The following is a 16,290-nucleotide window of genomic DNA, read 5'->3' on the forward strand; positions in this document are numbered from 1 at the left end:
AACCTCCCTATCAACTTTCATAATCTTGGCCCAAGTATTCTTGAGTTATTATCTGAAAACGGATTGATCTACACACCGACTGACCGACCGACCTCTGCAAAACAATATAACACTCCTTCTTCGATGGGGTGTGGGTTAAAAATCGAACAATCACTTCGTAAACACAGAGTTATCATCCGGAAACTGTTTATATGTTTCGGGTCACTGTGGCCTTGATTTTTTTACCTACTGATCTCAAAAATCAATAGGGATCATCTGCTGGTCATGACCAACCTCCCTATCAACTTTCATAATCCTAAGCCCAAGCGTTCTTGAGTTAACATCCGGAAACCGTTTAACTGTTCAGAGTCACTGTGACATTGACCTTTGACATACTGATCTCAAAATCAATAGGGATTATTTGCTTGTGATGACCAACCTCCCCATCAACTTTCATGATCCTTGGCCCAAGCGTTCTTGAGTTATCATCTGGAAACGGATTGGTCTACATACCGACCGACCGACCTCTGCAAAACAATATAACCCTCCTTCTGCGAAGGGGTGGAGGGTTGGGAGCATAAAAGTTCCCCAAGTAAAAATCAAACAATCACTTCGTAAACACAGATAAGTGTAAAATATCAAGCAAATACAATAATTAACCAAAACGTGATTAAACACCTTTAAAGACATACCAAAATATCGTTTACCCGATCTTTTTCATTTCACACACTCATTTGACTTTTTATGAAATGTTGTATGCCTATTGATGTAAATAAGGGTATGTAAATCTTTTATTCTGTGCACAAACTATCATGTCTGTGCTCCCTTTGATATTCGGTACATTTAGTATTTCCAGGCGACGTATCGATCAGCCTATATATCGTTCCGCTTCGATATACTCCCAATTTAGCATATAGTCTTTAGAGTTTAATATGGATATTTTCACCCAGTTATGCATAACAGTTATTGTCAAAGGTATGTTATACTTTCATCTATATCAAGGGGGGTATTCGATCTACTCTTTACCCCCGAAACAAAATGGCGGCCAAAACTGAAAATGTGAGTTTTTCTTACTTTTTATCTTTTTGAAGGATTTCTAGACCATTACACATGGCTATCAACCTGCTCCACTGTTTTCTCTATATATCAGTACCTTTAACTTCGGAAACGGTGCTGTAATTTGTCTGGAATGCTGGTCATGGGATTTGAATCGATGGAAAATCCTCCGTTAAACACGAGATAAGGAATAGTGCGATTAGCAAAAAATGGTCTTTTTTCCTAATTATTCAAACAGCTGTGAGCTATTTTTTTATTAGAAGTAAAATATCAATATATATTTCCTTCATGGTTAGTCCTGGAGCCGATTAAAAGTCGTAATTTTAAATTACACAGTTTTTTGTCTGATGGTAAGGAACAGTGTACGAAAATAAGAGGATAAGGTGCAGTTCACAATTCTTCAAGCGACTTTTTCCTTCGCTCTTTTCAGAGATAATCAAGTAAATTCTGTTAAAATAATATTTTGGTATCATTTATAACTATCTCTTGCTCAATGTAGTGAGATTTAAAAGGTATCCGCCTGTCTATCAGACACGTGATGTACTGAAAGCCAAAGTTTAGCAAGTATTTAATATAGTATCCCTTGCTCTGTAAATTTCTTTCTGGTATAGGAGGGTTACGCTATGTGCTTTTACATTTGTGTTTTGACAAGTGGTGCTTATGCTTCTAATGTTTTTGGAGTTCCCACTATGTGTTAAAGCATACATGTTAATTTCAGGGTTGAAAGCAGTATCATAAAATACGTTTATCAACACATCTAGTTCCATAAGCTTTATAAATAAACGAATCTAATCTTACTAATTATGATTTGAAAACACTACTGCTGACATCTTTTATGAAAAGGACTACACCTTATTTTCCAGATCTAAAAAAATTTCTCCTAATGGTATATAATATTTCAAACATTTTAAAAGCTTTTTTGGGAAGTAATTCACCCAAAATTACTAATAAGGCGTATATAGTCGTAAAAAGTCTGAAAAAAAATAATTTTGAGGTATACAAGTGAGGTGTTTTCATTTCCAAAATAAAACATACCTAGATTAAACACACAAAAAACAAAAAACAACCATGAACATTTTCTCTGAAGAAAGTTATGATACATTAAAAAACATCACCACTTTTTTCCTTGAGGGTTTTCAAAATACATACGTAACTACACCAGGTTTAAAAAACAAACTGTTTTCGGGAACAGTTGCGCGGTTGACTGTGTCGGTATGTTTAGTAGAATAGCTGAAAATATACCAGCATTTTAGCTACATACTCATTATACAAACTGCATTTATTTTTTTCCGGCTTCATATATCAAACTAACAAGATGAATTGAAATCAAAATGTTATTTAAACATTCAGAGTGAACTAAAGCAGTTTTTTTCTTTTTTTCTATGTAATTTAAACGTAATACAAACAATAGTTTTGTCTGAAGAAAAGTCCTGGAATATTTACAGTCATTCTAACAACTTTGAGAACATTCTATACATATTTTCATCATACATAACACAAATCGATGAGTATGCTCAAGGTAACGTATGTACCAGTTAAGTAAATTTATGCATATACAATGTATTTACCGATACCACTTTTCGTTAATTTAATAAAATCTTTTATATGCCCTTTGAATATGTTTCGATCACATTAAATTTTGTATTACTGTTTATGGGCAATAGTGTATTCTCATTGAATTCAGTCATCTATGATACTGCCCTGAAATTTATGTACGTCCTAAATTTCTAGTATATTGGTCCAAAACTATAATAAAGGAAATGTTTTAAGATGTTTAATCACTATCAAGGCAGTTATGCATATCATGTGAATTGCAGAAAAGAAGAATCAATATCGCGACAACAAATAGCTTTTTTTTTTCAAAGCAAATACATACGTTACTGCACAATTACACTGGCATGTAACCTCCTGCTGTACAAAAGTAAGAATATGCGTTATGTAATCGTCAAAATTCTACGAAAGGATATAAAATCCATCCTGTACGACTGAATCGAAGCATTAGTATTGATGTAAATGAATTACAGATCAAATGGAACTTGAGTTACATTGTCAAATCAACTTTGGGGATAAATAATGGCACCCGGTTTGAACATAATACGAAAATACTTTCCTATCTATTCATATCCTGTAATTATATTCCGAGCATGATATTCAAATAATTGTATACCTACATACGAATGCCACCAAAAAAAGAAATGTTTTTTTATTTGAAATTATACATACGTTACTATTGGATACGTATGTACAACTCGTAAACACTGTATCTTTACTTTTATATACATTAATATACATGTAATGATTTTAATTGAAAATAATAAACATATTCTATATTTAAAAAATATTAGATATGAAAATTATTACGGTGTGATATTATTCTCTTATCAATCTATAGCATACAATTCTCAAAACTGAATTTGTTTACAATGTGTACGTGATATAAGGTTATCAAAATTAAAAGTTGGCGACCTAAAAAGCTTGTAAACATGAAACCCTGCGTCACTGTTGATGTATGCTGACGTAGTGAGTTAGTTTTAAATATTTCAGTAACGTATGTATCGATACACGTATGTATCATTTCCTTCTTTGATGCTCATAAAGAATATTCATTGATAGATATTTGTTGCCTAAAGGGTAATCAGCTATCAGATATAACAATGAACTTCGTCCTTTAAGAGCATTAAAAAATGAATTAAATTAAATTTGATATTTCTACAATACGGTAACGGATGTATCAATCTGTTTATAAACGCTTTTGGGTAAGGTTTTCCACGCTGATATGGTATAAAATGTAACCCGAATTAACAGCATGAATGACAAGCATAATAGTTAATAATTTACAAACAGACATGTGTGAATGTTTATTCCACCCAGAAACGGCAAAAACATTATCATATTCTTTGGCATTATTTTAAATGATGACTGATACCAAAGGATTCAGGAAAAATTTGTATCTATGTTTGATTATAAAATAACTATCCTATGTTACTTCATAAAAATATGTGATTTCATTGACTACTGATGAATTTTAACTACAAGAACGTTCATTAAACATAAAAATGAGCTGGCGACAGTAGCGTATGTATGTTTACGGTAGTTTGAAGCTTCATAAAGTACTAACAGACAAAGGTAACAGTCAAAGATTCGGTATAAAAATCAAACAAGCTTAGTGCTATATGACAGGAGACGAATTACCCTTCTATTGATTGTGAATAAGATAGTAAACAGTAACATACACATGCGCCTCACTAGTGATTTTGGGTGAATAATTCCTTTTGCATTTTTAAATGAAGACTGAATCCCAGTCCCCATATTTATAGCCATGTTATGAAAATGTTTACATTTTTCACTTTTTTCATGCAGGCTGATAACGAGACATCCTACTTGGAAGTCTTTCAAGTGAGATTGGATATCGTATGTTTTTTAGCATACAGAATAGAGCATGTCCTGTCCAGAATGCCTGGTTTATAATTTCAAAAGCACGACAACCAAATACTTTGCGGAAATATCATTCATTTTACACATGGAATGCACAGCAACTGAAAATTGCTACTAGTATTATACTACACGAATTACAGTAAGATGATCAGAGTTTCACTTTAAATATGCAAATGAGATTGTGAAATAAAAAGCAACGGTTTCTTGGCCGTCATGAATAATCATAAAAGTCTACCAAAGACCTAACCGATTTGTAATTTTCCAGAAGAATCGTTGTTGTTTATATTTCGTGAAAAGCTTCTGAAGTAGAAATCAAACTTTTGTAGTATATATATCTTCTGAAGAGGAAATTGGTTGCTTTGTATATTAACCAATGGAAAATTTCGTGTACATTTGCTCCCGACCTATTTATATTTGAATGGCCAAATAAAGTTCCTATAAAATGTTTGATTGGCCAAATATCTAGGTCAAAAGTGATATAAGACACCACGTAGAACAGAACAACAGTTTTGTTTAATCGACAATCACTGAAAAAGTCAAGTGTGCTTACCTACTGACATATCTTGTCTGGTAATATGTTCATTCGGGGATATGTTACTGTTCTACTCCTCAATCCGACCCCTTCAATTATTACATGGTAGAGAAATGTAAACTGGTTATCTCAGAAACGATGAAAGAAAACTGTAAAATCCGTTTGAAAAAATTGCACTGCACCTTATCCTCTGATTTTCGCACACTGTTCCTTACCATCGGACAAAAATTGTGTTTTTTTTGAAAATACGAACTGTGATCTGCACAAAATGAACAGTATTAGATAAGTATGTGGAAATATTCCTTCCAATCAGAAAAATAGCTTACAACCTGCGGTATATTAGGAAAAAAGACCATTTTTGCTAATCGCACTATTCCTTATCCCGTGTTTAACGGAGGATTTTCCATCGATTCGAATCTCATGACCAGCATTCCAGACAAATTACAGCACTGTTTCCAAAGTGAAAGGTAGCGGTTGATAGAGAAAACAGTGGAGGAGGTTGATAGACATGTGTTATTGTCTAGATATCCTTGAAAAAGAAAAAAAGTAAGAAAAACTCACATTTTCAGTTTTGGCCGCCATTTTGTTTCGGTGGTAAGGAGTAGATCGAATACCCCCCTTGTATATGTAAACTTACTTTTTCGTATATTCGTAGTTCTGTTTAAACATGTCGGAGATTTAGTCATCCGTTTACAGTTTCTGATCGAATTAAGGCGGATTTACATTGTGAGTTTGTGCAGTTAAATATCCATTTTTTCTGGGTGTGCGTATGCGTGTTTGTGTGCGCGTGTGTAAAATATCTGTGTGTCTGTCTGTCTGTCTACCGTTACTGTCACGCCCCTTGGATTATGTACAGGAGTACGTGTCATGATAAGTGGAACGCTACTGGGTAATTTGCTTGTAGATAGTGAAAACGTGAAATGATATATAGCTGATTTATCGTAAATATAAAGCTTAAATGCCGACTACATTAAAATCGATAACTGTTGGCCGCCATTGATTCGTCCCGTCACGCAAGTGGGAATATTGCCAGAAGTACTTAATAGACATGACAATAATTATGCTATTTGTCGTGTAGCTTGTTATATTTATGTGGTGTATAGCACTTTACATTTAAATAAAATATCATAAAAAAGTTATACAGCATCTTCAATTATATTAAATTTTATAAACAAATTGTATCCCTGTTAGTATGAAAATATGATTTCGCCACTAGTTGATCTCTGCTTATTCAAACGAACGGTGCCACACACCACATCCCCGTAGTAAAAAGAGCAGAATTACATCTAGTAAAACGTTTAATTAGGCAACAACCTATCTCGAACCGCCTATAGATGATTATAGATGATGTTTATTTGGCAAGTAAAACGCTTCTGAGACGTGAACAGGGTTCGAATTTAAGCTCGCATACTCGCGAAATGCGAGTGCAAATTTCAAACTGCGAGGTGAGATTTCAGACACCAGCATTTTTTTGCGAGTGAAAATTTTTGGCCGAATAATGTGCATTTCTAACGGTCGTCTCGATCTTACACTGTTCTTTCTTTAACAACTCGCGGTCATTGCAGCGCATTGTCATTTGCAGAACGAATTTCGGAGCACTCTTTCATCTTTCGTCGTAAACGGAAGTTTACACTCGATACGTCCCGTGCGCATGTCTTTTCAACTGCTGACAAGTACCTGCGCTAATTTTGATGACGTTTACCGCATCCGGTGGGTTTTTTGGTAATCTATAATAAGTTACTATTTACATAGCGCAGATACGATTGGCTTGACTCGTCACGTGGATGTTTGTGTTAATGTTGTAATAAAGTGACAAGTCGCGGAAAATGCAAGTTGTTTTTTCATTTAGCAAGTTAAAAAAAATACCACTTGCGAAAAAATGCAAGTAGAATATCTGGCTAAATTCGAACCCTGGTGAATACTGATTATTAAAATGTTCTTTAAAAACAGTCGCACTACAAGGTAAACCACAATAGCGCAGACACTCATGTACCAAAGATAAACACACAACTACGATCAACTAAGTAACATAGAAAAACGAACAAGCAACACACAAGAAAACAGCGTTATAGACTCACAAGCATACAGACGCACCCACACACGTAGGAAAAACAATCACGTACCGTCTTGGAATTCGGTCGTCCTTGTTCAACTTTCCCCTTCGGATTCCTTCTCCACTCCCCCACCCCCAGCCCCGATCCCATTTCGCCCCTTGCCGTTCCTTCCCCTCCATCAATATTTAGCATAATTTAATATTTACTTGTTGGATGTTTGAAGCAACCCGTCTGAAATATTTTTCCATTACAGCTTCTTTTTGTTGTGGGCCTACTATGTAAATGCGTGGCTCTGGGGCTTAGTTTTTGGTGCTCTGTGTTTCCGAGAAATCTACCCTTACCTATTATCTTTTAAAAGGTAACCAGCTTTTCTTAAATATGTCACTGCTAAATTCGTTTATTTCTGTCGTGCGAATTGTTATATTTTCTTGTCATTTTGGATCAAGGAATCCATTCAATCTTCATGTATAATATAGTCCTACTCAAGCCGGTTCAAGACTAAAGGCGGTTATATGGGTCGTGAGGGGCGATCCACGTTTCATTACATATAAACAGACACAGTTTGACCGAGTCTGTTATCATTTTGCTTGGCTGGATTTCATGCTTCATAGACTTAATTGCGCGCGCCATTTTGCGTTTTATAGATTTAAAGTCACATGGAATGCAAATATATTTCATTTAAAATACAGTTGCCTTTAATGTGAGCTATTTTTTTATATTTTCAGGAAATGGAGAGCCACATCAAATTCATAGACAGTGACTGGGATGATGCATCCGAGTTGTCGACATTGCATTTGTCCTACCTTGTACAACTTCTTCTCCCAGTTCGTCATGTAGGCTGGAAGAAAGAAAATACGTTTCACAAACCTTTTAACATACCTCTGATTAGCGGGATCGATCACACATGTATACCAACTGGGAGTACGGCCGAAGGTTTGAACATTCCGAAATGTATTGTTAACAATTCGTCGATGTTTGAAGTGTTCTCAGATACTGATTTACTTTGCGTATCATATTGTTTGAAAATATCAACAAGAGAAATACATGGTACTGGATCAGGTTTTTCTGGTTACTTTGATTACAATGAAAATATGGCTCCTGGTTATACAAAAATCTGTTTTATTGACGAAGTTACAAACAAAGATGTATTAACTTTCGACAGTAAAAGCGGAAAACATTTTTTAAACAGAGAGAATTTCATAAAAGGAGCTTATTCAGACGCGAAAGTACATTTAGAAACAGATAAAGATACTTCTATACAAGGTCCTGCACTGTCCGTTACTGAACAGGAACTCGTTGAATTTAAGGGAAAGTTCGATCAACATGCAGGTGTTTCACGCGATATAGTACTGGCCTTACCATGTGCTCCGTGGCCGACTATTGCAGATAAATGGAAACAACGAGCAAAGTTGTCATCTTGGTTACAGTTACAGCCAAGTCTGGTGGAATCGATAATAGAAGATGGTTGTCATGTCGTTGGAACTCCTCCAAAGAAAAGTCAGAATCCCGACCTAGAGTGGAGAATATCTTTCTCGGCTTCGGAAGGAAGATTGGCGCGAGAGGCTGTTACTGATCATCAGAGACAGTGTTACATTTACCTGAAAATTCTACGCCATCAAGTTATGAAGCCTGACCCGGTTCTGTCTTCGTATGTTTTCAAATCAGTCTTCTTCTATGCCTGCGAAAAATTACCAGTCAGCTTCTGGAGAGATCGTCCTGGTAACTGTATTTTATACATGCTGGACTTATTACTGGAATGCCTGAAAAGAAGGCACGTGCCAACCTATTTTGTGCCAGAGAACAATCTTATAAATCATCTCTCTGAAGCAGAGCTTGATATGGCAATATTCCAAGTTCAGAATCTCCGAGACAATCCTATTTCTCCGGTGCTTGAATTTACAAACCGTCGGTCATTTGCATATCATAGTCAGATCGTACCATTTAGCTCGATGGCACAACCCCTTTTAGACGACATGAAAACTTTCGCAGCTCATAGAGATAGACGGAGGGCAGTGAACGATGGATTTCTGCTGACTGCTGTTACTATATGCCAATTTTATCTGTTAGAACATATGGGTGAACAGTACAAGGAATTTGAAGTACAAAAACACCAAGAAGGTATTCAAACCTTGATTCATTTGTACAACCAATGGTTAAAGCCATCGCAATTTTCTGTGCCTCCTTTGGTATCTTTTATCGCTTCTATTGGCTTTGAAATGGAGGACCATGCACAGTCATGTGATTTCTATGAAGCGGTTGTCACCCTTGGGGATGTATACCCGGAATTTTTGGATCTAAGAGGAAACTTGGCTTCCTTGTATCATTCAAGCGCATATACTTTCACAGACACTTCGGCACGAGACAAATATTTGAGAAAAGCCAATGATCTGTTTAAAGAATTATACAATGAAAACACACATTGTGTGATCGATTACGTCACATATCTTGTGAAGGAAAACCAGTTTGAAGAAGCAAAGTGTGTTATCGAAGAGTTCCTGGACAAAGCCGATGAAACAACAAACATCGTGTTCAGTTACTCCATAAAAGAAATGGAAATCATAGATGATAACTTACGGAAACATGTGCAAGCCCATGGGATTGTATTTGGTGACGCCTTATCATTCGCATACTACTATTTAGTGAAATGTCTCTGTTCGCTCCAGCAACAAAGTCTATCGCAAGTTTCAGAGGCACTGTGTAAATTAGAACAACATTGTAAAGAAACTAAAACAGAAAGTTCGTTTGACTTTTACAATGAAGCAAAGACAATGAGTGCAGAGAGTAAGCATAATCTTCCATTTATATCGCCTGCAACCACTTGTATGCTCATTGCTGCAGTGTTTCCGTCTTTATTCACGTTGATAATTCGGGCTATAAGACGTCGATAAACGTTTACAAAGAATGATAATAAAATGAAACATGTACGTGGACAATGTTAGATATTTCCATTTGGGCATGAAATACATGTACATGAACATGTTTAAATTGCGTGGATGAATTAGTCTGGAGGTCTGTACTACACTCTCTATGTAATATGGATTTTCGTCATGTTTGTCAGTCTGTCTGCATTGCATTGGCACCTTGCGGATATTACTATTTTATAAAAGACAATAAAGTATACATCTCTTATATGGACCTGTTTGTGCTTTAATTAAATGGACGTCTGTCAGGATTAAAATGAGATGGACAACCATGAAAAATAATCAAAACTGCAGAGTAAACATCAAATGGGTAACATTTAAAATTCCATTAAGAAATGGAAATTGTCGATTTTTGCAAGCTCAGGCAATATACATTTGTATTTTGAGGGGGAAACAAGTAACTTCGTATCTCCCAAAACGAAAATGAACAAATCCCTGTCACGGACTGTAATTGTCAGTGGTGGCACTGATACAACGGTGGAAATGTTTCTGTCTAATTTTTGTCACTGGTCATAGAGTAGGCGGGTGAATATTAGCGTATCATTTAACACCAACCGCCGATGTGCTATACCCCTTCTTTTCGTCAGAAGTCTCGTGCCTATATATCTATAGGTTATACATTTTATGTATGCAGGTCTTGACGTGAGATCATTTGAAAGTCACTATTATTCTATTCTAAGAAGAGCGAAGTAACAACAATAAATAGTTTTAAAAAAGAAATATCAAGATTAAAAATGAAAGTTGATTGAATGTATTTTGTCCTATGACCTATAAAAGAAAAAAAAATAGATACTGTTGATAATAACAACTTGAACCTCTCAGTGTATTTATACAAGCCAAATGCGAAGGACGTGTGCTAAACTATTGTTGAATAATGCATTTCTAGTAGCCTACAAAGAAATTGTCAGTGTGCATTGCTATCGATCTCCAGATCTACTAAAATCTGTTATTACATACACGACTGACTACTTTAATTCATATCAAATTTCATTTGAACTGGCACGGTATCAAAACGTCGAAAACAAATTTTAAAATGCAGTTTTAAAACAGGGTTATTGCATAAAGGAATTTATTTTATTGTAGAAATTTAGCCAGTAGTCTTAGGAGTTTTCTAAATATGGGTACGGTACTTTCTTTTGCGGCGAGTTACATATCAAACCTTTTCTACAGCGGTAAGAATTTGTTTTGTTTATTTATCATTTAATGTTAAGAAAAATATGTAGAAATATTGGTAATCTATAGTTATACAGAGCAATTGGATAAGTTAGGCTTTAAAAGTACAGTAGTATGATCATGGAATTTAATTTATCGATCTGCCTATCAAATGTTGATAGTTACCAAGTTCGGGTCCACAACTTGCAAGCCAGAAGAATGCCCCGAGCCGTATGCTACTGCTCTATTTTTGTGGATCTTAAGTGATTTCTAATACTTGTTATACTTTATTTAACATGAATGCGTGAATTGTATTAAAGATTCGTATGTTCATAATCTGTAGTACTTCCTGGTTCAAAATAAATGTCAAAACACATTGTAACGATCCTCTTATTTTAACCACCCCAGGTGCAGATGCGGGACCAATTTACATCAATTTCAACAAGGACGATTGGGATGCAGTATCTAACACACCGACCATGCATTTGTCATTCTTGATTAAGACACTTCTCCCAACCCGGTTAGTAGGTTGGCAGAATGCCAAAAAGCCATTTGAAAATTGTTCGGAAAACTGTCCAGACTTTGGAAAGGACATCAGCCTAATAATGACTGGTAGTATGGCAGAAGGGTTCATGATACCTGTAACATTAGAGAGAACAAATCCGTCAACTTTGGTAATTCATTCAGATGTAGATGTTCTAGCGATATCTAACAATATGGAAGTGTCAACAAAAAGATCACCAAATCCAAATACTATGCAGTCCAAATGGTATTTTGAAGACGGAAATGTTCACCCAGGATATACTCGTATCTGTTTGGGTCCAGCTGTAAACGAAAATGATGAAGCGTTCATTTTTGATAAAAAGACAGGAAAGTACTACTTAAGTAGTACCAAATACATGGCTAGGATGATTGATGCGTTCCGGCAAGACAGTCATATAAACGAACGCAAAATTAGGAACGCAGAAGAATCTCAAATTCATGGTCCAGCGATCACAACTATGTTTCCTGAAAGGGTTGTAGTACCAAACGAAAATACTTCAGCTCCTGACATAGAGCCCTCTATTGACTTAGTTGTTGCTATAAAATGCTTCCCTTGGCCGGAGGTAGCTAACAACTGGATTGCTAGAATACAGGGTTCTCCTTGGATATCAGAAACTTTGGTCAAATCAATCACTGAAGACGGTTGTCATGTTGTTGCCGTACCCTCTAAAAAGGGTTCGAATCCAGAACTTGAATGGAGAATATCTTTTTCTGCTGCAGAAGGACGAGTGGCACGAGAAGCTGTAACTGATTATCAGAGACAGTGTTACATATTCCTGAAAATAATTTACTGTCAAGCAATAAAACCAGAAGCCATTCTGTCAACTTATATGTTGAAGTCCGTCTTCCTTCATTGTTGTGAGATATTACCTGCCAGTTACTGGAAGGATTATCCAGGTAGTTGTGTTCTATACATCCTCGATTTCATTGTGGAGTGTTTGAAAAATAAGCACCTTCCCACATACTTCGTTCCAGAGAATAACCTGATAGATCATCTCACTGATTCCGAACTTAAGTTGGCTGTACAGAGTTTGGAGAAGGTCCGGGTGGATCCTATTGCACCTGTTTTAAAGTTTACTGATACAAGAGTCATTGGTTTACTTTGTACTGACGTCACATTCAGACAGCTAGTTGCTCCATTATTGGACGACCTAGAAGCTGTGAAGAAAGCAGGACAAATGAAGTTTGACAAAGAGAACTGCGTTAAGTTTGGTATTTACGGTACAAGCTATTTGATTTCAAATTGCCTCCTTTTAGAAACGGATAATGGCAAAGAGATATCCGTAAAATACAAAGAAGCAGTGAAAGTTATAATTGACTACTACAGTTTCTTGCATCCATCGAATGAGTTTCTTTTGGACTTTGTCAAGGCCTTTGGGTTGGCACTGAAAAGACCGGAACAACAAACCCGTTTCTTTAACGCTGCAATTAATCTTTCCAAAGAGTATCCTGATTTTTTAAAACTACGTGGGAGCCTGATCGAGGCGTTGGAAGGCATGTAAATTTGCATGTGCACAACCCCATCCCGCGGTTTGCCAAAAGAGAAATGAATCATTCACAGAGCCTGCTCAAAAATATTCTATGTAAGCAATTGTGATGCTACTTTGCTTGATTTTATCATCAAGCGCAAGAAACTTTGACGACAGATGGAGAAAAATAAGTATCTGGGAAAAAGAAAAGCACTCACTGTAGAACGGAATGGACACTTGTAAAGATCTGCTAAGGAGTCATTTCCGAGACTTTTGTAAAATTCAACGGGGTGCAGTTTCATTTACATACTATCCTGTGTGAAAATGTTTGTCTGAAGGCTAACTATTTTCTTGAAATATAGTAATACACTGCTATGCCGAGTACGATTTCAGCTCAGTTTCTATGCTAGAACAAAGGCATGTAAAAAAAAATGCATTTTCATTTCTGTTTTATTAAAGTTACTTTTATAGCTCTTTGGCTAGAACAACAGCATCTCATACACCGCGTCAGGTCGTTACTTTAAGACACCGGATCAGTAGCATATGATCAAATGGAGCAGTTTTAGTTGTAGTTGTGGATACCATACGGAAGATTGTTAGCACTATCTTTTTTAGTGTCCTAATTTTACAAATCAAAGAATAGTTATGTTTCAGTCAACCAAGGACTACCACCCTTTAAACATAGAAATTTGTTTGGGAACTCCTTTTTATCAGCAAATGATAGTTTAGAAGTGTTCAAAATTTATCAAGGATACAATTAAAGCGTTTTGAGAATTAAAATACTAGAGTGCCTTTTGTGTCCACATTTATCTAGATTTAGTGTTGCAACAACATAACCAACGAAGCAATCTACAAAGCAATAATTAAACTATCAGTACTACACGAGATATAAAGTATGTTGTACTCTAACTAAATTTTTCTACTCTCTTTTCTCTTCAATATTATAACATTTTGCATACACATTTTGTAGCAAGAAATTTGTTAAGGGGAGGGTATGTAATAATGTTGAGAGAACTTGTTACCCAGCCCTTTTGCATAAATTATACTGTTGTTAAGTTTTATATTTGAAATGTAAATATTATATAAACTGGTATGCACTAAAATATGTTTAAACTAATGAAGCGATTTTGGTGATCTTGGGTAAGAAAATTGTCTTTTCCAGTTATTTCGCAATCATTGTCAAAGACACTACACAAGTTAGAAAAAACAATACAGCAAAACATAGACATGATCATTTTTTACCTTCAATATAACTTCGTCAATTCAAAATCTTCGACCGGCTTAAACACAAAACTGTGTGAAGTAGACAAAGAACAGATGCATGCACATATCCGTATAGTTCAAAACACCATAGAAACCCATTTACGTGCTGAAAAAAAAACAAGCTAACGTGTGATAATTTTAGCAAATATCCGCAATTTTGTAATCATTTCGCTAGAAGTAACCGCTTCAAGTCCTGTCCCTTGCAATGCCATATCACTATAACATTTCTTTAACATGTTTGTGCTACAAATGATGAATTAAATTTCTTGGAAGACTTATATAAGACGATTAATGACCGACCTGATCAGTAACACAGGAGCTAAAGGATCAGCGACTGGACAGTAACGTTAAGGGACAGGACGTGAAGTGGTTGCACACTTACTTCGAGCGAACGAAATGGTTACAAACTTGCAAAATGGTGGATATTTCCTAAAATTATAGCACGTTCATTTACATCAGATAATTGTGTTTCCGTAGTATGTTATTTTGAACTCGGTTCAATGTCTACTTCACACTCGGTTGTGCGTTTCAGCGACCTAAATTTCAAATTGTTGAAGTTATTGAAGGTATAAAATGGTCATGTGCATAAATATCAAAACGGGCTCGTTTCTTGCCGATTTTTTTTAATCATTATGTGATCAAACCAGCCTGTACTGGGGCCCTTAAACGCGACAAAACAACTGATTGTGAAATCATAAAAGTTAGGTTCTGCATGTTTTATAAATGAAAAATGCACTGAAATATATCCTAAAAATATCCCAGGTAGAAATAAGTCAAAATACACCTAAAAGTTGGATGTAACATGCATGTTGTACCACAGAAAAGTGGTCTCGATTTTCCCCTAGAGCCAGTAATAAAAAAGTTGCAATATAAGCTATTTATAGTAAAAAATAAAGGGAAGTAATTTAAAAAAACAAGGGTGGCTCACGGTGGTGAACGCTTGACCCAAGTTACATTAAAATCCCTTCATGCATGAAGAAGAATGCTCGGGATAAAGTCATTCTTGAATTTGACCATTGACCTCTAAGTGTGTCCTTGATCTTAGACCTAGGGACCTGGTTCTTGGCAAGACAATCCCTCTCATGGTGGTGAACATTCGTGTTAAATTACATCAAAATCCTTCCACACATGAAAAAGAAATGCTCCGGACAAAGTCATTCTTGTATATGATCTTTGGCCTCTAAGTTTGACCTTGACCTTAGACCTAGGGACTTGGTTCTTGCGCATGAGACTCTGTCTGAACATTTGTGCCAAGTAATATTAAAACCCCTTCAAGGATTGTTTAGTTACAGACTGGACAGGAAAAAGCCCTTTGGCCTTTGACTTCCAAGTGTGACCTTGACCTTTCAGCTAAGGGCCCGGGTTATGCGCATGACACATAGTCTCATCCAGGGGAATATTTGTGTCAAGTGATATTAAAATCCTGTTTTGCATGACAAAGCTATAGACAGGACAAGAAAAAATTCCTTTTGACCTTTGATCTCCAAGTGTGACCTTGGCCTTTAAACTAGGGTTCTGGGTGTTGCGAATGACAAGTCATCTCATCATGGGGAACATTTATGCAAGGTAATATTGTAATCCCTTGATGGATGACAGAGTTATTGACAGGACAGGAAAAAATCCGTGTTGACCTTTGACCTCCTCCCTCTCTCTCTCTCTCCCTCCCTCTCTCTCTCTCTCTCTCTCTCTCTCTTTCGTATCATATTTCATATTTACAAAAGCTTTTTTCCCGCTAATTTGTTTCGTACTATATCTGTTGGGGAGGAATGTCATCTGATGTTGAAAGAACTTATGGTCCGACCCATGTGTTTATTTATTTGTGTCTGTATAATTGTTACATATTCTTGTAAATATTGAATGAGACTATAAATGTTTAAACTAAACTC

General features: G+C 35.9%; 1 protein-coding gene across 4 annotated transcripts; it reads left to right on the forward strand.

The window, feature by feature from the left end:
- The first annotated feature begins 803 nt into the window (after positions 1–803).
- LOC123556848 (uncharacterized) lies at positions 804–13,933 on the forward strand. Of its 4 annotated transcripts, none has more exons than XM_045347882.2 (3): positions 804–954; positions 7,782–11,149; positions 11,538–13,933. In XM_045347882.2, the coding sequence occupies exon 2, from the start codon at positions 7,785–7,787 to the stop codon at positions 9,942–9,944; it is 2,160 nt and encodes a 719-aa protein (XP_045203817.2). In that variant the 5' UTR covers positions 804–954; positions 7,782–7,784; the 3' UTR covers positions 9,945–11,149; positions 11,538–13,933. The 4 variants fall into 4 exon arrangements, with proteins under 4 accessions (XP_045203817.2, XP_053399084.1, XP_053399083.1 ...); XM_053543109.1 differs by lacking the exon at positions 804–954 and adding an exon at positions 5,635–5,728; XM_053543108.1 differs by lacking the exon at positions 804–954 and adding an exon at positions 5,771–5,891.
- Positions 13,934–16,290: the final 2,357 nt, after the last annotated feature.

This window comes from Mercenaria mercenaria, chromosome 5 (assembly GCF_021730395.1).
Source record: "Mercenaria mercenaria strain notata chromosome 5, MADL_Memer_1, whole genome shotgun sequence".
In the NCBI taxonomy this organism is placed as follows: Eukaryota; Metazoa; Mollusca; class Bivalvia; order Venerida; family Veneridae; genus Mercenaria; species Mercenaria mercenaria.

Coding starts and splice junctions, on each gene's coding strand:
- LOC123556848 (XM_045347882.2), top strand. CDS start 7,785: ATGGAGAGCCACATCAAATTCATAGACAGTGACTGGGATGATGCATCC.